This window comes from Onthophagus taurus, chromosome 1, assembly GCF_036711975.1.
Source record: "Onthophagus taurus isolate NC chromosome 1, IU_Otau_3.0, whole genome shotgun sequence".
Taxonomy (NCBI): domain Eukaryota; kingdom Metazoa; phylum Arthropoda; class Insecta; order Coleoptera; family Scarabaeidae; genus Onthophagus; species Onthophagus taurus.
In genome coordinates, this window is record NC_091966.1 from 40,950,078 (window position 1) to 40,973,715 (window position 23,638).

General features: G+C 31.3%; 2 protein-coding genes across 2 annotated transcripts; one reads left to right on the top strand and one right to left on the bottom strand.

Moving 5' to 3' along the window:
* LOC111420200 (RAB11-binding protein RELCH homolog) lies at positions 1 to 21,893 on the top strand. The gene is made up of 10 exons (XM_023053136.2): positions 1 to 320; positions 381 to 542; positions 1,958 to 2,678; positions 2,729 to 3,188; positions 6,280 to 6,523; positions 6,583 to 6,798; positions 10,923 to 11,598; positions 11,658 to 11,860; positions 11,916 to 12,081; positions 21,184 to 21,893. The coding sequence occupies exons 1-10, from the start codon at positions 104 to 106 to the stop codon at positions 21,431 to 21,433; spliced, it is 3,315 nt and encodes a 1,104-aa protein (XP_022908904.2). The 5' UTR covers positions 1 to 103; the 3' UTR covers positions 21,434 to 21,893.
* Positions 21,894 to 21,901: 8 nt separating this feature from the next.
* Positions 21,902 to 23,144, bottom strand: LOC111420208 (D-amino acid oxidase 1). Its single transcript, XM_023053151.2, has 2 exons — positions 22,832 to 23,144; positions 21,902 to 22,780 (listed from the first exon to the last, which is right to left on the bottom strand). The coding sequence occupies exons 1-2, from the start codon at positions 23,017 to 23,019 to the stop codon at positions 21,967 to 21,969; spliced, it is 1,002 nt and encodes a 333-aa protein (XP_022908919.1). The 5' UTR covers positions 23,020 to 23,144; the 3' UTR covers positions 21,902 to 21,966.
* Between the last annotated feature and the right edge of the window lie 494 nt (positions 23,145 to 23,638).

The window sequence follows — 23,638 nt, forward strand, 5'->3', positions numbered from 1 at the left end:
CAAAAACATCTGTCACAAAACGTCAAATGTGTTTACTCGCATCAACATTACCATAAATATGTAAATCAAATATTAATTTTTTCGATTTCCACCGCGTTGGGAAATGTCCGAAACGATGGAATTAAAAAAACCGGACCCGCAACACTCCCCGTCATACCACGAAATCGCCGCCAAATTGATAAACGATCGCTTTCTTTTAAGCGCTTTGGAATTTCACACGGAACTGGTGGAATCCGGGCGAGAAGTCCGCGTTTTGAAAGATTTTTTCTCGAACCCCGGCAATTTTGAGTTAAACACTTATGATACACCATCAGGAATAAGTAAATTTTAATTTATATCTTTAACGATAGTTATTAAAACGATTTCTTTTTACTTTTTAGCTAGATCTGGTAGTCAGGCGACTTTGGATAGTTTAGATTTAACTAGATATTCAGAGGACGGTGAGCAAAGTATCGATGAACGTGTTGCCGTTTTAGAATTCCAATTACGTAAAGCTAAGGAAACTATTAATGCTTTAAGAAATAATTTAACTGTAGCTACAGGTATGAGATTGATAATTAATTAATTATTATTATTTATTTTAAATTTAGTATTAAAATGAATAAAATAAATTTGACATTATATCGCCATCTAGTGGCGTTTTTAAACACTTTTAAGTTATTTAAAACTAAAGAAACTATTAATGCTTTATAAATTATTTAAAAACTGTAGTAATAAGTATGAAAAAGAATATTAATTTATTATTATTACTTATTTACATTTAGTATTTATTAAAATATAAAAAATAAATTTGACATTATATCACCATCTAGTGGCGTTTTTAAGCACTTTTTAAGTTTACTTAAAGCTAAAGAAACTATTAATGCTTTAAAAGCAATTTAAAAACTGTAGTAACAAGTATGAAAAAGATAATTAATTTATTATTATTACTTATTTACATTTATTATTTATTAAAATGTATAAAATAAATTTGACATTATATCGCCATCTAGTGGCGTTTTTAATCACTTCTTTAAGGTTATTTAAAGCTAAAAAAAACTATTAATGCTTTAAAAATAATTTAGAAACTGTAGTATCATAAAAAAAATATTAATTTATTATTATTACTTATTTACATTTATTATTTATTAATATGTATAAAATAAATTTGACCTATCGCCAACTAGTGGCGCTGTTAAGCACTTTTTAAGGTTACTTAAAGCTAAAGAAACTATTAATGCTTTAAAAATAATTTAAAAACTGTAGTAACAAGTATGAAAAAGACAATTAATTTATTATTATTACTTATTTACATTTATTATTTATTAAAATGAATAAAATAAATTTGACATTATATCGCCATCTAGTGGCGTTTTTAAGCACTTTTTAAGGTTATTTAAAACTAAAGAAATTATTAATGCTTTAAAAATAATTTAAAAACTGTAGTAACAAGTATGAAAAAGATAATTAATTTATTATTATTACTTATTTACATTTATTATTTATTAAAATGTATAAAATAAATTTGACATTATATCGCCTACTAGTGGCGTTTTTAAACACTTTTTAAGATTACTTAAAGCTAAAGAAACTATTAATGCTTTAAAAATAGTTTAAAAGTTGTAGTAACAAGTACGAAAAAGAATATTAATTTATTATTATTACTTATTTACATTTACAATTAGTATTTATTAAAACGTATAAAATAAATTTGAGATTATATCGCCATCTAGTGGCGTTTTTAAACACTTTTTAAGGTTACTTAAAGCTAAAGAAACTATTAATGCTTTAAAAATAATTTAAAAACTGTAGTAGCAAGTACGAAAAAGAATATTAATTTATTATTATTACTTATTTACATTTATTATTTATTAAAATGTATAAAATATGTTTAACATTTATGTCGCCATCTAGCGGTGTTTTTAAGCATTTTTTTTGAGGTTATAAAAATATAATTTAAACAATTTTTTTTTTGTAGAATCGGAAAATAATACACCAAATAAAAGTACAATTCATCATGTAAATGTGAATACGATAAAACCCCACGAACAACGTGCTTTGAATTATTTAATAAACGAATATTTATTGGAGTACGGATATAAATTAACATCAATTACTTTTGCCGATGAAAATGAAAATCAAGATTTCGAAGATTGGGATGATGTCGGATTAAACATTTCAAAACCGGCCGGTTTATTAACAATATACAGGGAAGGTTTAAAACAAAGCGGTCATAATCTAGTCCATAAAGAATCTCAAACGCCCAGTGACAATTTAATCGATGAAAATGTGAGGAAAAAGCTTAAAAATTTAGAGGATGATTTTGTCGAGGGGAATTTGAGAATTTCCCAATTAGAATCTCAAATTTCTTGTTTACGAAACGATAATGAAGGTCTTAGAAAACAAAATGAAGCTTTAATTCAAAATGCGGAGGAGTTAAAAAAGAAAGCTTTCTCGTTTATTGGTAGCAGTAAAACTTCTACGGTTGGAAGTAATTCCCCGGAACATTTCGAGATTATTGAGAAAAGTAATTTGGTTAAAACGGATGTTTCTATTGAAGATAATATTTCAAGTAACAGTTTAAATGAAATCGATTGGAACGATGTTACGATTTCGAGTAATAACGAACAATTCATTGAAACCGTACCAGAAAAAAATAAAGATTTAAGCGAAGTTTTATCGTCTAATTCGAAAGAAAGGTATTTTTACTACACAAAAATTAATTAATTTTATTAAATTATTTTTTTAGGATATTCTCAAACATCTTCGAAATGGAACTTTTAAAACTCTGCTCTATAAATACTCCCCAAAAAATCGACAATGATATTTTAATAGATTTATTAAATTCCGGAATCACCACGACCACGTTAACTTCATTATTATCACAGAGTTTATTGAGAATAATTCCAAATATCATTCTAAATAAACGCGAAGAAGCCATTCCTTTATTAATAAGCGCCGTTTTGCTATGTAACGATTCTAATATGCGAGATAAACTACTCCAGCAACTATTTAATTTGAAAAAAAAACCATCGGAAGCGGAACGATCCCAAATTTTAACGGGAATCGTTGGAATCGCGAAATTCTCGAAAGAATCTTTAGTTGAAAACGAAGTTCTTCCGCAATGTTGGGAACAATTAGCTCATAAATACGTTGAGAGACGGCTTTTAGTCGCCGAATCTTGTGTTGCTTTAATTCCATATGTTTCGGTGAGTTTATTTTTTTATTAAGTTATGTATATATGTATATATATATGTAGGCCTTAGGTCCTTTGTACATCCCCATATTTTACAGTTTCTTTAGGGGTCAGAAAACCAGCCCAAGGTTTTAATAGAACAGAAGCCCTTAAGTACGCGAGGTTGGACAGTCACAAACAATATGACTTACCGTCTCATCTTCCATTTCATACCCTCTATAGAGGGATCTATTTGTCAGCTTCATGTAGAACATGAGCTTACTAATCACTTTTTGATTTTCCTAGGACCTGAGTAGATCTCTTCCGGTCAGGGTAAAGCAGAATTTTCTTTGCAAAGACACCTACTGCAGTCTCATCCCATCTATCGCAAAAAGCTCGATGGGAGATGGAGTTGATCAGCTTTGATGCTGTATTAAAAGTTAGAGGTACTCTGCGTCCATTGTTGGACATTCTATTCTGTTCAATTCGACTCTATTCTGTGCTGTCTGAATCCAATTGTTGAGCTTTGCTACAATGTTGACCACATCATTTGCGCCAGTTCTTCTTCATTTCGGTCTTTGCGTCACCTTAACGTTCTGGCAGTGGCTACCGTTAATGTTAATATTTCGGAGCCGTATGTCATAAGCGGAAACACTCATTGATTTTCAAATATATAGGAATATCGCTCTTGAAGATGTCTCTAAGTTTCCTGTAGCCTGTCCATGCGAGTGTGCTCCTTCTGTTTAGTTCGCTTGTTTGATTATCTCTCGATACACGGACCTCATGGCCCCAATGTTGATGTTAGACTTGGGAACAAGATTTGTCATAAATTTTGATTTCTTCACGTTAATATTTAGTTGCACACACCTCCTTGTAGAAACATGATCTTAAACATTTATTGATATGAGATGTAAAATTTAATTTTCTGTCAATAATCACACCTAGACTTTTTATATCTTGAGAAATAGAAGGAATAGTTGCATATAAGAATAAGTAGAGATTTAGTAGGATTAATTTTAAGGGAATGTTGTTGCGCACATTCCGAAATTTTGTTAAGATCAGAATTAAAACGGCCACACGCCAAATCCACCGATTCTGGACAAAAAGATAAATAAAGTTGCGTGTCATCGCCATAAAAGTGACCTTGTACATAATCAAGACAATCATCAATTCTCGACGTATATAATGCAAACAAAATAGGGCTGATGCCTGATCCCTGAGGAATACCCCAATCTGTGGAAAGAAGATTAGATTTTGAGTTATTGTATATAACTTTCTGCCTTCTGTCACCCAAGAAAAATTGAAACATTTTAACCGCAGAGAGGGATTGCTATGAGGTCAATAATATATTTCACCTCTGGAGCAAAGGTTAATGGACTGTTGCAGAAATGGGGTGGTGTTAAGTGTCCCAGTTTCCTCTGTTTAGTGAAGAGAACAATCTCAGTTTTGTTAGGATTTACAGAGTTTAAACGCCTGCTGCATTCAGAGACGCGGTGAGAGTACTCCACTTTGTGGGCAGCCTCTAATCACAGCTCTCTGTACTGTGTGACCTTTCGCCTTAGCCTGAACATCTCTGCTTGCTAGCTTTGTCTTTATTCAGCCCGCAATGATCAATGGAATCATCAAGTGTGCTTTCATATCCTCTAATCCATTGAAGAAGAGCATTAAAGATACCATCAGGTCCGGGTGTTTTGAAGGGCTCAAAACTGCCAACGGCCCACTCTATCAATTCGTTCTGTACAACCTGGTTGGCTGTCTGTCAGTCATGTCTGGTACGAGAGTTGTTTAGTTCCACTTGGTATGGCAGCGTTGAAAAATCTTGCAGAGAACCTGGAAAATGAACATCCATTAGGAAGTGTAATGATTCTTCTGGATTCTTGGCAAAACTGTCGCCGTTCTTTTTTAGAATGTCACAGATATGTTTTTGGCCGCAATTTAGTAGTACTGTCTACCTCCTCGCAAAAACCTCTCCAGGCTTGTCGCTTCTTTTGACGTACCAAACTGGTGTGTTTTATATACAGTCTAGTCAGAATCTGTCTAGTTTGTTTAGCTTTATTAAAAGCTTTCCTGTAGGTGACCCTCAGTGAATGGAGATCGAGAGTCCACCATGGTATTGCCCTTTCTTTCTCCTCCACTGTTCTCATGAAAGTCATTACTCGTAATAAATTCAAGCAAGGTCTTAAAGTTTCCTTCGTCGCATCCCCAAGCTACAGAATGAGCATTGGAGTCGCAGCCTACAATAAGCAGCCACGTATTTACCTTACTAGCGTTGACTAGTGTTGTCAAGGCCGCAGTGGGAGCCATCTCTTCAATTGGTAGGTTGACAGATGCGTCGTCGTTTTCTTCCCCGGCAAGAAGCAGTGAATCCTGACTACAGCGGAGTCTCGATTTGATTCTTCCGGCAGAAGATACGTAGAGATATGTCTGGGAACATAGATTGCAACTTTCGGTCGATCCTGAGTGCTGAAAAAGAAAACAGAACTGCTAAGAGAACCGAAACCAAAAACATTCGAATTAATAGACCTTGAATCAGAGCGATAGTATTTTGTATCATGTCTAGGTGTCTGCATAATACTGCAGTTGCAGCTCTGCCACGGTGGAAGTAGCATGAAATTACCTTTAATATCCTAGGATCCTCTCCAAACTCCTCACTAGACATTTGGATTTGGGAAAAAGGTAGGAGACACCAACAACGACACGTTCTTCTTCGATTCTCGAGTCGAGGAAGTTCGGTTCTTCTTCCTCATTGATGACACCCGGGTGAGGATTCTGCTGAACAGAAAATTCATTCTGCCCTTGTGAATGACAAGTCATTCAGACGCTTTTTCAAACGCCAGTGTTCTTTCTCCTCAGAATGTAGCAAACACCAGTTTGTGACCTCGAGGTGAGGGTTTTGTTTATTTAATACAGCGATCGTTTCCCGGACATCCGCGAGTATGTTAATAGCTTTTGGTATTCACGCCGTTACTCTTCTCATTTTTGGTAGTTCATCCTCCCGAACTGTATGCAGCTTCGCCCCTTCCCATCGGGAAGGCGTGGGGACTGAGGCGCGAAGCCAGTTCAGGGAGCATTCATTTTGGCCATCTATAATATATATTAATAATATATTTTTATTTTTTTTTAAGTGTACCATAAGAAATTCTTTGTTATTATCAATGTTACAACAAATGTTGGATGATCGTGAAGACGCCGTAAGAAGCGTTGTCGTTAGAGCTTTAAGTTTAGTGGTGGCTTTGTGTGATGATAAAGATAAATACGTGCAATGTGAAGATTTGGCCTTAACGATTCTAAAAGATCCCAGCAAGATTGTCGTCGAAAGTTGTGTTGAAATTTTATTCCCGGTTTTAGCACGATGGGCTTTGAATATCGGTGGGAATGCAATTTTTTTAAATTAATTCGTAGGTATTAAATTTTTGTTTAATTTGTAGATTTTCTTACATCACATCTTATAAAGAGTCTCCTACAAAAATTGAATTATTATTTAAAAGGATCTAAAACGGAATCTCCCACAAAAACTATTTACCCAGAATTAGTGATAAAAATTATGAACGTTTTGAATCGTTTATTACCGTTTATTTTAATGTATGTGGCGAATAAACCATACGTTTTAGAAAGGATTGAGAAAGATATGGCTATAGAAATACGTAAGTATATTTTATTTCCTACAGTTTTAATGGGTCATTCGCGTTTCTTGTACTATACTCTATTTTTTAATTCGGAGGAGTAACATGAAAAGTCACGTTTATACAGTGTAACTTTTCAAAGCTATTTTTTGGCGGGAATTTTAAAACAGAGAGGATTTTAAGTACCAGGTAAATACCAGTCGAAACATCAATCGTAGAAGGGTTATTTATGAAAATTAAGAAGTGATATTGATGTCAAATAAAAGCTGAAACTTTCTTCTTTAAAATGATATATGATACATATTAGGTTGGGTTATAAAATTTTTTAGATAAAAGAAGTAAAATTTTGGTTACGTTATCATCACAACCTCAAAACGTTAAAACGCAAGCTCAAATTTGAACAATTCTTGTAGGTGTGAATATGAAGATCAAAAAATTATATTTAGATCAAATTGAAGCTGAAATGTTCCTCTTTCGAATGATATATGATACATCTTAGGTTGGGTTATAAAATTTCTGAGATAAAAGAAGTTAAATTTTTGTTATGTTTTTATCTTAACCTCAAAACGTCAAAACGCATGCTGATATTTAAGAAATCATTATAAGCTTATTTATGAAGATTAAACAAATGTTTTTATATCAAATTGAAGCTGAAATGTTCTTCTTTAAAATGATATATAACACATGTCAGCTTGGATTTTAATAAATTTTAGATAAAAGGTTTTGAAATTTGTTGCATAACCAACATAATCTCAAAATGTTTAAAAACAAGTCAAATCCTAAAATATCGTGGACGGATTATTTATGAAAATTCAGAAGTGATATTGATGTCCAATTCAAGCTGATACTTTCTTCTTTAAAATGATATATGATACATATTACGTTGGGTTATAAAATTTCTTAGATAAAAGAGGTTGAATTTTAGTTACATTTTCATCAGTTCAAAATGTTAAAACGCATGCTGAAACTTAAAAAGTCGTTGTAGCTCTATTTATGAAGATTAAGAAATCATTTTTATAACAAATTGAAGCTGAAACTTTCCTTTTTAAAATGGTAAATGACAACGGTGGCCAAACTGTGGCTCGCGAGCCGCATGCGACTCTTTGAATGATTATTTGTGGCTCTCGATAAATGTACTCGGGGTCCTTTTTTTTTTTTTAAATTTCGAATTTTGAAAAATGGCTCGGACTATCAAGGAGCTTGGCCACCCCTGGTATATGATACATGTTAGGTTGGGTTATAAAATTTCTTAGATAAAAGATGTTGAATTTTTATTATGTTTTCAACTTAACGTCAAAACGCATACTAAAATTTAAACAATTGTTGTAGGTGTACTTATGAAGATCAAAAAATTGTACTTACATCAAATTGAAGCTGAAACATTCCTTTTTAAAATGACATACATATGATATATGCTTCTGCTCTTTCTAGGATTCTTGAATTATCAAAAATAATTCCAAGTTCCATTCTTAACATTTTTTGTCAATAACTTTAAAGCGGAAGTAATCAAAATTGAATTCTCAACATTTATTTCTATTTTAATTCGACTGAATTTATTAATTTCGATTTTAATTACAAATTTTAACCAGTGCTAAAACTAAATGTCACTCCGTATATAACCTTACATACAGGTGTGTCAAATGTGGACATCTTTAAATGTCAAAAAAATGACAGCTTCAACAATTATAAATAATTAATAATGTAGGGGTACGGTGACACACTTTTAATGTAGTTTCGTCATTGGTCTTCGGCCGTCCACTTTTTGGAAGGTTTTTAACACTTCCGGTGTTAAAGGATTTTTTTTTAATGTTTTGGATTGTGTAATTTGTGTATTCGGGTAATTATTACTGAACAGTGTACAAACTGCACTTTGAGTGCGTTTTCTTTCACCAAATCATTAATATTTAGATTCTTAATTGCGCCATATTTGTTTGAACTGTCAATTTTTTGACATTTAAAGCCGTCAACGGCGTTATTTCGGCGCCTACTTTGATTGTAATTTGCTGATTTAATATTTTCAGAGAACGCATTTTTTCTTGACTTTTTTCTTATACAACCATATGATTTGATATGTTCATTGCGTAAAGAGATTTATCCTCTATTAAAATATGTAAAAAAACATATGCATCCCATTTAAAATAATAATGTTGGTTGCCACAACAACGAAACAAAAAACAATGTAAACAAGCAAATATAGCCAAAAAATGCGCCACAATTAATACAGAATTTTTTTATTTGAAACATTTTTCCCGAGTTTACGATATTTTGATTTTATTACTACCATTCGATAGAGAATCGTAGAATCGATCTAGGCGGTCGGCAACATCTCGAATTTTCCTAGTGTAATTTTTGCTTAAAACTGACCAATAGCAACACTTCTTTTTGGCGCTTCAATTTGAAAACACTCCTCCGAATTAAAAAATAGAGGTTAAAATATTTATCCACGACTACCTTATAATATATACCTGATAAATGAGTTTTCTGAAACGAAAATGTAGTCATTTTTCACAGAATGAATAATAGCGGTGAATAATCATTATTAATCTTATTAATCAACTTGATAGACTTGAATAATTATTTGAAACGTCAAAATTTCAAAAAACGTCAATTTAATTTAATTGTTTTAGGACTTTCTAAAGGTTTGACATTAAAAAAACGTAAGCAAATTCGTTTATCTACAACTATTGAATTATCTATTCGTTATACATTTGATTTTTGACGGGTAATGACACTCATTACTCATGACAGACAAAGTGTTGAATAATGAGGCCATTATTCCACAGTTCTGACACTGCCTACTAATCAAAAAATAAAATATTAACGGAAATGACAGCTTTCTTATATTGAGGTTATGTCTGAAATGTCTATCAAGTTTTTTTTTTTCTTTTTTTGATTTTTTTTTCAAAATTAAATAGTTGTAGATAAAGTATAGTATTCAACTTGCGTATAATGGATGCTACCCACTCAGATTACAACACTCGCTCGCTTCACTCGCTCGTGTTGCAACTTCATCTTCGTGGGTAACAGCCGCCATTATACGCTTGTTGAATAATATACTATTTTTCGTATGTTTTAAGCATTCATTAATTAATTTTCGTAAAAAAAAACGTGACGTTTCATAAAGTTGATATTTAATTTTGACAAATTGTTGTGAAGTTGGTTGCAGTTGGTGACATTGAACTTGTGTCATATTGACGTTTAAACTTTATTCAAAAATTTATTTAAAAAGATGAGTTTTAAAGAGCAGTCATTTTTCACAAAGTGAATAATAGCGGTGAATAATCATTATTCATAGGGAATCATAATATTATATAATATAATATAATAATATATATAATATATATTATTATATCATAATTCATATATATATTTATATTATTTTTCTATGTAGGGAATCAACTTGGCAGACTAATAATTATTTGGAACGTCAAAATTTCAAAAAACTTTAATTCAATTTAATTTTTTTAGGACTTTCTAAAGGTTCGATAATAAAAAAACGTAAACAAATTCCTTTTTTCGTATGATTTAATAATTATATATATAATTCATAAATTAATTAATTTTCGTAAAAAGAACATGACGTTTCATAAAATTGATATTTAATTTTGACAAATTGTTGTGAAGTTGGTTACACATTGAACTTGTGTCACATTGACGTTTAAACTTTATTCAAAAATTTATTTAAAAAGATAATTTTTAAAGGGTAGTCATTTTTCACAGAGTGAATAATAGCGGTGAAGAATCATTATTAATCAATTTGACAGACTAATAATTATTTGAAACGTCAAAATTTCAAAAAACTTTAATTCAATTTAATTTTTTTAGCACTTTATAAATGTTTGATATTAAAAAAACGTAAACAAATTCCTTTTTTTCGTATGATTTAATAATTATATATATAATTCATAAATTAATTAATTTTCGTAAAAAGAACATGACGTTTCATAAAATTGACATTTAATTTTGACAAATTGTGAAGTTGGTTACAGTTGGTAATATTGAATTTGTGTCACATTGACGTTTAAACTCTATTAAAAAATTTATTTAAAAAAATAAATTTATTAATCTATTTCAATCGTTGTCGTGGACAAAGTATAGTATTATATAAGTATAATATTATAATTAATTTAATTTTTTATTTTTAGGACCAGACTTTTTAAACATATGTACATCATTAACAACCCCGAACAATTTCACAAAATCCTCAATAAACATCGGAATGATAATCTACGAATTTGATTCGGCAATAAAAGAAACCCCGAAAATTTCATGGCCCGAACTCGATTGGTTAATCGATAACGCAATCCCCGATATTCTAAACAGCCTAACCCACATAGAATTAACCCAACAAATCCAACCATTCATTGATTTTTTCACAAATCTTTGTATAACGTTCGGCGAAAATTGTACTTTATATAAAATCGCTCCGATTTTTCGCTTTCAAATTGAAAATCTCGAACAAGTTTTATCTAGTTACAACCAATATTCGCCAAGTTTAAACGTTATCCCCGTTTATTTGGTTTCAATATTAACTTATTGTGATAAAATGGCTATTGAGAAAGTGTTTAAACAATTTTTATTTACTTTGCCATTGTGTGGAACTCCGTTGGATTGTTTAGAAATAACGGCGCGAGAGTTGTGTTTAAAAGGGTATCAAGAAATTGTTGTTACGATATTATGGGATGGAGTCGTTCATCAAAGACAATTAATTCGAGCGGCTTCCGCTGGTTTGTTTTCATCGATTGTAAAAAATTGTGGGGAAAATTTATTAATTGGAAAAGTTACACCAGCTATAGTTACTTTAGCAAATGATACTGATGTGTAAAATTTCTTTTTAATATTAAATCACTATTAATTTATTAATTTAAAATTTATTTTAGTTTGGTTAGAACAGCGACAATTCCAGCGTTGGGTCATCTAATAACCGATTGTAATAGCAAAGAAGTTCATGATAAAGCTTATATGCAACTAGAAACTTACATAAATGACGTTACTTTAATTGAGAATCATACACTTTTAAGGCAAATTATTGTAACAATGGGGAATATTGTCTTAAAATGTAAAGAATCTTTTAAAGATGATGGTAAATATTGATTTAATTTATTATGTATTTATAATTAATGTATTTTCTTTTGTAGTTATTTTTCCTAAATTGCATAATTTAGCGATGTATACTTACCAAATGACCAATCAAACTAGAAAAGTCGATATGGCGGCTCCTTTAATTGAAGCTTTTTCGAAAATACTCTTCTGCAATAGTTTAAATATTCAAAAAGTTAATAATTTTATTCTTCCTGGTTTAAGGTAATTAAATTTTTTTTATATATAAAATGTTTCAAAAGTAGAAATAATTTTTTGATGCATTAATTATTTGTTACGAATTGGTTATGGTGGGTGAAAATAATTTTTATACAATTTACTCCATTAAAAAGATATTACCTCTTTTATTATAATGGTATAGAGACAGAAGCTGACGTCGCACAGTGGTTCAAAACGGCGAAAAGTGACGCATAGACCTTTAGAGATTTATTACATTGATGAAATTTGGTATGTGATTATTGTACCAAAAATTATGATTTGTATCAAAATTTAGACTAAATTCGTCAACCGAAAGTGACACTTTACCTGAACACATAGCTATACTTTTTCATATAAAGTTGTACTTTAAATTGAGGTAGATGAATGCCATTTTGTATAACCTATTATAATCATGAAAAATATCAAGATATCAAATTTCAAACAAATCGCATAACCGGAAATGGTACTTTACCTAAACACATACCTACAGTTTTTCATATGAAGTTGCACTTTAAATTGGGATAGATGCATGCAATCTTGTATAACCCATTACAATTATGTAAAACATCCAGATATTAAATTTCAATCAAATCGCGTAACCGGAAGTGGTACTTTATCTGAACACATACCCAATTTTTTTCGTATAAATTAACACTTAAATTGGACTAAAGAAATAAAATATTCTATAGACTAGAATCAAATATTTTAGATGATATAAATATGTTGGTAACTCCAAGAACAGTCTATAAAAAATAAATATACATCCATGTATCGCGTATGTATGTATCATATACACAAGTCATGTGTAAACCATTTTACGTTGACAATCTTAAATGATTTCTTCAAACTCTTCTACGGAGACTGGTAAAGAAATATCATCATCTAATTGGAAGTCGTCATCGGAATCTGAGTCATACGACTCATTCAAAGGAGATTCCTCAAAATGAACGGTATCATCTATGTGCAGCTTTTTCGTAGCAGATTTCGTTTTTACAGATGACCTATTAAATGCTCTGAATATTTTAAAAAAGAAAGGATCAGATGTAAGCATAAATCGGTTGAAAATATCTTAAGGGTATCTTTCCGCGAAGTTTTTCTTGAAAAATCAGTCCGATATTTCTTAAAATCTTTATTTCTGGATTCCTGGGGTTCTTCACTTAGTGCACCTATAAAACAAAAATTATAGTTTTCTTATTCGTTGTCTACTCAAGTACAATTTACCTAATGGAACTGATCAATTCCGGTTATTTCTGATGTCAGTTGATGATCATGAAAAAATCTTCGGGCCGTATTCCCATCATGGGAAATTCCAAAACCTGGCTTGGGTTTGTCTATAATCAGACCAGTCTTTTCTTTAAATAGTTTTTGGATTTCTTTCTTCCGTACTTCTGGCTGCTTGCTTTCGTCCATTCTGGGAAGGAATTGGTCATAGAAAATAATGACTAATTAAAATTAAATCTTTTACTTACTTGTAGGCACATCGTAGCAAAAACTGCATGATGTTAATTTTGGCGTGTAATGGCGATATACCAAATCCAAATACAGTTTCGTTAATGGCCTCTTTATTTGGCATTTTATTCAAATCTTTTGGCCCAGCTAAACACACTGGACATCTCTAAAATCATTTAATTTTATTTAACTTACTCACAAAATTATTTTTTTTAGAATCCTAGGATTAATATAATTATTATGAACAAACTTACCGAAGTAGCGGGATTTTTATCTATCATTATAGCGTTGATAACTTTTCCATTTATCATGGTGAATAGAAAAGTATGGGTCATTTCCACCTCATATGTCTCTGACATCTTAATTTTTGATGGTCTTAAATTATCTATTTCTTTCAGCATCCTCGTGTATTCTGCCATTATAGAATTTTGGTCCTCTTTACAGAATGCCATCCGTATTGGCCTACATAGACTAAATTTTAAAAACTCATGATTAGAGACTGCTTTAAAATATTTTATACGAAAAAATACCTTGACGAATTAGGAGATTCATTATTCCAAACTAAAATTTTATCACCTTCTATGAATAAGGGTAATGCGTGCGTACACATTACCGTGGCATCCGAATTTTCAGGGTTAATAAACCTTTGTTTGAACTCAGGATGACCACTGCTGCCATCCATACCCCATTTAAAGGTTATGTTTAACTTGTTTGGGCAATTTTCTATGGGTATATTTTTTAAAATTCTTTCGGCTGTTCTATCCACCAGATGTTGAAGAGATACCTTTGCCTCCATTTCCGAAAAATACTCTGGATTTAAAATAGGATAGCTTTCTTTTTTGGCTTTTAGTATCTCGTGGTATGTTGGATAAATATCAACTTCTATAAAATAAATGCAATAAAGTAAATTAGGTGCGCTAACTTAATAAAATTAATATTACTTTTCCACAAGGCTGCTGAACGCATATTTTGATACTGAGCCTTTGTTTGTTTACCATTTATAATAAATAAAGCTATTGCTTCTTCTGGGGTAAATGGTTCAGGAACACTGCGCCCTACGGCAGACAATATGTCTTCGGGGACTAGAGTAGCCATTTTTACAGCTTTTGCTGCATCTATTTTGTGTTCTTGCCTAAGTGCAGATGTAGCTGCATATGATAATTCTTCAGATGTGTAACTATCTCTTATTTCTAAAAGTTAAGTTTATAGTCACATTATATCACACACGTACTGAACTATTACCTTTGGTTGCTCTATTTTTTTGAGAAGTTGACAAATCTGCAAAACATTTTCGTTTTGAAGGTCCAGCTTCTGACACACTCTCATCAGATAACTTCTTAAATGGTTTGTCATCTAACCAACTTTGATTTTTAATAATAAATTTTTCCCAAGAATGTCCAGAATTTCTCCATTTTTCTGCCCATTTCTTTAAAAAAGATTTTATTTGGGTTTCGTTTGGAGTAAAGCCACGCCCGTTCATGTATGTTAGTATTTCGTTAAATACCTCCGTTTCGGTTCTATTGCTAAAACCACCCTTAAGAAATTTATTGCATAGATCTATACGCGTGATTTCAGCTGTAATAAATAATAAACAAAACATAATAAATAAAAACAATCGCATAAAAAACGGTATTAAAAAGGGTATACAGAATATGATCTGAAACATATTATTACCAAAAAATTAATGAGCCTTTTAAGAAATATGTAGTTGTTAGTTTTAAATAGTTTCGTTTTTTACGGAGATGTGGTGATAAAATGCATAATATTTTCGAAAGTTGGATCAAGGTGGTTTTAAATCATTCACCACGGATAAGGTAATACTTAAAACTATATTTACAATCAATAACCAAAGTGGGCTTAAGCCGGCTTCAAAATTTAGTAAGCCTTATTTACTTAATAATTGCGTGTTTTACGGAGATGTGGTGATAAAATGCAAAATATTTTCGACAGGCGGATCGTGGCGGGTCTAAATCATACACCACGAAATACGTAATACTTTAAACTATTTTTACAATCAACATTCAAAGCGGGCGTAGGCGGGCGTCAAGACTTATTATAGTTCAAAACCTCAAAATCGTCAAAATTCATCATATACTTTCTCATAATGTTAACTGGCAATCAAGACATCAATTGAAAAACTGTTATATACATATGATAATACTTACCTAAAACCTTGAAATCCATATTTTCTTCAAAAATTACTATCACTCAAAACGTCACAAAATTAACTGAAAGTATACCAATGAAGCGCTGAGACAAAGTGACCGAATAACTTGCCCTGCGCCCTTATAAGGAAATCCATGTTACTCAGGTAGATTTGCATATAATTGACTTTGAGTAAAAGTAATTCTTAGAAAAAAGTGTTATTTATAAAAGGGACTTTCCAAAATTACCTAGGGGTAAATTTGTTTTTTACCTCTATGCGTCACTTTTTCGCGTTTTGAACCACTGTGCGTCGCTTGCCGTGGAGGCATACAATTTACACTATTAAAGAGATATTATCTCTTTTATTACAATGTTACAGAAACAGAAGCCGAGGTCGCTTGCGACCGAGGCATACAATTTACTCTATTAAAGAGATATTATCTCTTTTATTACAATGTTACAGAAACAGAAGCCGAGGTCGTTTGCGGCCGAGGCACAGAATGTACTACATTAATGAGATATTACCTCTTTTATTACAATGTTACAGAGATAGAAGCCGAGGTCGCTTGCGGCCGAGGCATACAATTTACTCTATTAAAGAGATATTATCTCTTTTATTACAATGTTACAGAAACAGAAGCCGAGGTCGCTTGCGGCCAAGGCACAGAATGTACTACATTAATGAGATATTACCTCTTTTATTACAATGTTACAGAGATAGAAGCCGAGGTCGCTTGCGGCTGAGGCATACAATTTACTCTATTAAAGAGATATTATCTCTTTTATTACAATGTTACAGAGACAGAAGCCGACGTCGCTTGCGGCCGAGGCACAGAATGTACAGAGTGGTTCAAATTCGATGTCCGAATAGGCTAACTCGAAAACTATAAGAGTTAGAAGAAAAGTAGCTGACATGTCATGATCTCGTTTTTCGAGAAACTGCTAATGCCGAAAACCTCATAGCGCTATCGTCTTTTGTTTTTCCGCTAAAGGTCAAAATTGAAAATATCGTAAAACCCGCATCTTGGTTATTATTATAGGTGGAGTATTATAACTAAGACATTATATGGACACTTTTTTACAGAGAATTTGATGACGTAGTCAAAAAAATTTTGTCGGTTTTAGATTTTGAGATATCACAATTTTCGTTTTTTTTAATGGAAACAACTACTGATTATTCGCTTAATAAATTCGTTATTTTTTTCTGATTACAAAAACATAGGGTTTGACAGGTCTGTTTCTTATTGTTTTAGAATAAAACTAAAAATAAACTTTTCTTTTAGTGTCGTCGAAGAAATTAAATTTACAGTTTCCTGTAAATTACGGTTCTATAACTAAAAATTAAAAAAACATATTTCTGATATTTGAAACAAATATATTTGTTGAACTGTTTAATTTATATATGTTTTATATAAAAGTTGGAATAGATTGCATTATTTCACATTTTTTATTACGATTTAATATTATTTTTAAATGACTTAATAAATTATCGATAGATGGCGCTCATATGTTTTTTTTTTTTAATTCAAATAGCAACATTTGTTTGTATTCAAACATTTTCTGAAGTGTTACTTTAAAAATCCTGTTTTTAAGATCAATTACGAAAATTTTGAAAAGTTGACATGTTAGAATGTTACATATTAAAAAATTATTTGTTTTTAAATACCAGAAGTTATCTTCGTATTTAATTGTCAACTTTTTAGATTTTACCTACCGCCCCGTAACTTACAGGAAACTGTAATTTTAATTTAATTTACAATATTATAGACAGAAGCCGAGGTCGCTTGCGGCCGAGGCATACAATTTACTCTATTAAGGAGATATTATCTCTTTTATTACAATGTTACAGAGACTGAAGCCGAGGTCGCTTGCGGCCGAGGCACAGAATTTACTATATTAATGAGATATTACCTCTTTTATTACAATATTATAAAGACAGAGGCCGAGGTCGCTTGCGGCCGAGGCATACAATTTACTATATTAAAGAGATATTATCTCTTTTATTACAATGGTACAGAGACCGAAGCCGAGGTCGCTTGCGGCCGAGGCACAGAATGTACTACATTAATGAGATATTACCTCTTTTATTACAATGTTACAGAGACAGAAGCCGAGGTCGCTTGCGGCCGAGACATATAATTTACTGTATTAAAGAGATATTATCTCTTTTATTACAATGTTACAGAGACTGAAGCCGAAGTCGCTTGCGGCCGAGGCACAGAATTTACTATATTAATGAGATATTACCTCTTTTATTACAATATTATAAAGACAGAGGCCGAGGTCGCTTGCGGCCGAAGCATACAATTTACTATATTAAAGAGATATTATCTCTTTTGTTACAATGGTACAGAGACTGAAGCCGAGGTCGCTTGCGACCGAGGCACAGAATGTACTACATTAATGAGATATTACCTCTTTTATTACAATGTTACAGAGACTGAAGCCGAGGTCGCTTGCGGCCGAGGCATACAATTTACTCTATCAAAGAGATTTTATCTCTTTTATTACAATATTACAGAGATTGAAGCCGAGGTCGCTTGCGGCCGAGGCATAGAATTTACGCCATTAAAGAGATATTACCTTTTTTACTACAATGTTATAGAAACAGAACCCGATGTCGCTTGCAGCCAAGGCATAGAATTTACTCCATTAAAGAAATATTACCTCTTTTATTGCAATATTGCACAGACAGAAGTCGAGGTCGCGGCCGAGGCATACAACTTACACCATTAAAGCGATGTTACTTGTTTCACTACAATGTTATAGAGATGGAAGCTGAGGTCGCTTGCGGTCGAAACATATTGTTTACTCCATTAAAGAAATATTATCTCGTTTATAACAAGAATATCGAGAGAGAAGCCGTTTGTGGCCGAAGTTCGATAATCCACTCCGTAAATGAAATATTAGTTGATGCATTTCACAATGTTATATAGAAGCCGAGGTCGCTTGTGGCTGAGGCGTTATAATTTACACCTGATCTACTGTCAGCTATAATGTCATAGAGATAATAGCCGAGGTCGTTTACGGCAATAGCGCTATGATCTACATCGTTAAAAAAATATTAGCAGATGTATAGTCGTGTTCTCGGGAAATGCACACTCAAGGTCAAGCGCTGTTGTGAGATGCGACATGCCGCTGGCTAAACGGGCTGAGCCGAGCGCACACGAAGCTCGTGGCTCGTGGCTCGTGGGCGCTCGGCTCAGACAACAGCGCTTGACCTGGAGTGTGCATTTCCCGAGAACACGACTGTACCTACAGCATATAATGTTATAGAGACAATAGCCGAGGTCGCTTGCAGCCGAGGCATACAATTTACTTGATTTATTACAATGCTTAGAAACAGACGCCGAGGTCGTATGCGAATGAGATGTTATTATCTACATCGTCAAAAAATATTAGCCTATGTACTATCAGCTATAATATCTACTTGCATCACTTGATATAATACAATATCATAAAGACAATAGTGAAAGTCGCTTACGGCCCAGGCATACAGTTTACTCTGTTAAAGCGATATTAGCTGATTTGTTTCAATGCTATAGAAACAGAATCCAAGGTTGTTCTGGGGGAGGCTCCAGAATCCACTCTATAAATGACATATTAGTTGATGTACTCTATTTCACATTGTTATAAATATAGAAGTCGAGGACCGGTGAATATAGAAGTACCATTCAACCAAAGCACCATGGTTGCTGATAACATGGATTTTAGATGATGATTTACTCAACCTTGTCTTAAGCTAATGTTACTCGTTTTGGAGATAAGGCACTTCAAAATTACTTTTTTTTTTATTTCATAATATGTTTTAACTACGCAAAATTCGATACTTTAATTTAATAATAATTTTGTAAATTTAATGTTACAGACGAATATTGATCTTCTTTTAATAAAGCTAACCGTTTGATTTTTTCTTCTATAAAGAATGCAATGAGTTACAACAATATTCTCGGTTTGCATTTTTTATTAGTGGTGAAACGGATATCCAGCAATTATCCGGTATTCGGTCATTTTTTAAAATCCGACCGGATACCGGATAGTTATCTAATATTCGGATTTGGTCGGATGTTAAAAACCTATTACTTACTACTCCATCATTAGCAGGAATTAGTATCTCGTTTAGGTGTTGGACACTGTAGATAAGAATCAACTATAACCCTAATAGGACTTTTTTTATTCAATACAACTGTGTTTATATCAGGTTTGTCGTTAGCAACCTCATTGTAACAATCCCAATATAATAAGAGATATATAAAATCTCTTGTTGCAGTTTCCTCTAGTTTCCTTCTCTTCGCTTGTAATTCATCATCACATTCATTACTAACAGAACTATCGCTGTTCTTTCGATTATTAATTCAAGTATCCTTTCTTCCAGCAATTTTCGTCGATTAAGTTTTAAAAATTCGTATAAAATCGATTTCTTGGAATATCAGTATGAAAATTTCCCAAAATGTTAATAAAAGTGTCCTCTTCCCAATGAACCAACCCGTTTTGAAAAATAACTTTTAGTTTTTGAGAAAACAATATTTGAAGTTTTGATAAAATTTTCGATTTTGCAATTTTCATCGATAATTTTCAAAATTCGCTATAAAATTAATTTCTTGAAGGATCCTTGTGGAAATATCACCAATTATTAATTAAAGTATCCTCTTTTTAATGCAAATAGCCGTTTTAAAAATTACTTTCAGTTCTTGAGAAATAAATTTTTGAAATAATCGACAATTTTTTCGAATTTTACAATTTTTGCAGATTAAGTTTTAAAAATTCGTATAAAATCCAGTTCTTGAAATATGAGTATGAAAATTTCCCAAAGTGTTAATAAAAGTGTCTTCTTTCCAATGAACTAACTCTTTTTGAAAAATAACTTTTAGTTTTTGAGAAAACAATATTTGAAGTTTTGATAAAATTTTCGATTTTGCAATTTTCATCGATAATTTTCAAAATTCGCTATAAAATTAATTTCTTGAAGGATCCTTGTGGAAATATCACCAATTATTAATGAAAGTATCCTCTTTTTAGTGCAAAAAGCCGTTTTGAAAAATCATTTTTAATTCTTAAGAAATAAATTTTAGGAATAATCGACAATTTCCGGGTTTACGCAAAATCATCACTAATTTTTACTAAAGATGTACAGCCAAACATGGGCTTTTTTATTTTTGCGATCAATTGTAAGACTTGATAAGATGTGATTTGAGCTTTATCAGAAATATTCATCATAGCGGCAAATGATAAATTTTACTTCCAGTCCAAATGAATCCGAAACTTCAGTAATTTTCGTTACAATTCCATGTAAGACAAGATTTTTCTTTTTTATTTACATTTCGCTTCCAAAATCGAATTCTTCGAGATATATTTTATATCTGTTTTATAGAGAGAAATAATAAATTAATTGATTAAGAATCAAGCCTCAAATTTTAGCAATTAAAGCACTTTAATATACTACTTTTGAAACATCGAATTATAACAATTTCTATTTAATTAGAACTCATCAAATTAATTTAACTTTATTTTTAGATATTTAGAATTTGTCGTAAAAGAAAACCCATCACTAACATCGCAATACGAAATAGTAACCTCGTTAATAAAAGAAGTCGAAGGAAAAGTTGATAACTCCTCTTCGTTATTAACAATAGAAAAATCCGTAAAAATAAGTACACCAAGCGTTGAAGATGTTCGCCAAAGGGTCAGCAAGATTTTCAACAACCCCGTAGTTAATAAGAATAACCCTTTACCGAATTTACAAGGAATTTTTAAAAAGAAATAATCAAGCTAAAAATTAATTTATTTAAGTATTACTCTTTTAGTTTTAAAATTTTTTCGCACATCTATTTCTCTCTCTAGTGCCTTATAAATAATCTGTTTAAAAAAAGTATTAAAAAATACGTAAATATTTTAAAAAAATAATTCACTACTGTTTTTCTATCTCCTTAACGTATTTTTATATTTTTGCTAGTAAGTGTTGTGATTTACAGAACGATTTACAATACGTAGGTGTAAATGAGTAATTAAATCACTTTTTTTTTTAATTAAAATTAATTTAAATAATTTAAAATAAGCACATGGTTGTGAGATTTACGGTGACTTAGTTTTTTATTCAAAACGTAATTGTTAATTAATTAATTAATTGATTATTATTATTATTATAAATGAATTTTAAATGGCAGCTAAATTAAAATTAGCTCTAATTTTGTAAAAATAAATCTTGTATATTAAAGAAAAAAAAATAACGGTGGATATTTCATATATTATTTATTTTATTAAGTGAATCTCAAATAATATATATTTAAATCAAAAAATTTATAATTTACTATTCCCTGATAAACTCTCCTTAACCAATTTAACTGCATATAACGCAGTTCCTGGGGCAGTTGTAACTCCATACCCACCATGTCCATAATTATGAACAACCTTAATTCTTTTCCCATTAACCTCAATTAATTCTTTTTCAACTCTAACAGGATCTCGATGCGGTCTTAACCCAACTTTTTCTGTTACGATTTCAGCCTTTTTTAGGCTAGGCACTAATGAGTAACATCGTTCTTGTATTGCCATTGAGTCGAATTTATTTACGTTTAAATCGTACGAATCATATTGACGACATCCTCCTAAAGTAACAGTTTCAAATCCGGGAATTATGTAAGTGTCGAAATCGCCGTAAAAAAACGTTTTTAACCACGGCGCATTTACTTTTAAAACTTGTCCCCGAATCGGAACGATTTTATGGTCTTTACACAACAATTTTGAACCTAATCCAGAACAATTTATGATTAAATCAAAATCGGTTAATTCCGAAAAAGAATTAATTGATTTTTGGTGAATTCGTCCACCTAGCGCGGTGTATTTTTCGGTTATCCAAGGGAGATATCTCGTACATTCGGTTAAAATCGTTCTAAAAAAACTTCCGTATTTCCAATTTCCGGGGCATAAATTTAATTCGTCTTCCGTTGCGCTACGGTATAAAGGAACGACGTCTTCTATGTAATGATTTCGTGTTAAATGTTTATGTTCGCTTGAAAAAATGTAACCGGAAATTTCGGTTATTCCAGCTTTGGGGGATTCGGGGGTTACTCGAATTTTATCCCAATAATTGTATGAATCAACAATCCATTTTCTTAAATAAAAATAAAATAAGAATATTTAAATATTTAAAAAAAAAAAATACTTTGTAATTTCTTGTGTTGGTCCAGCGAAACTTGTCCCGGGTCTAAAAAGCCCCGCAGCAACATAACTCGTTGTGTCCTTATAAAATTTATCCGCAAAAATCGTTACATCGATGCCTTTGACCTCCTTTTGTAACTCAACAGCTGTGGTTAATCCCACAACACCCGCACCGACAATAGCAACTTTCATTTTTATTTAAAACTGCTTTAAAAATTAATTTTAAACGAAATAATTACACTACGAGCGATCTCCGCGGTTATAATTCTAAATATAGATTGTTTTTTCGATTTATGCACTTTATCTGTATGTGGGTTGCGTATTAAGTTATTATTTATAAAAAATAAAGTGTTTTATCAGGATTTGTTATCATCTTTTTGGGGGCATTGATTGAGTTGTAAATTATTTGGATTAGTTTTTATCTATTATTATGTTTAACGATTATAAATCATAACCTAACTTTATTTTTTATTTATATTATTACATTATTATTAATAATTGTTGTTACAAAAAGAAATTTGTATCTGTCAAAGTCAAATTTTTAAGATTTAAAATTTCTGTTGGTATTACCTAAGGGCTATAAAATTTATGTTTTTTTTTTTAATTTTTAGTAACATTTTCATTAACTAGATTAGTTGAGGTTAAAAAAAATCTTTATTACATTTCATTTTAATTAATTAATGTATAAATATAAAATCAAAAACTAATTTATGTCTTAATATGCTAAACGTCAATTTGAACGTCAAATTTCCTATTAATTTTTGCCAAGTTGACAGCAATTTGACAGGTAAAAAATTAACCTGTAAAGATT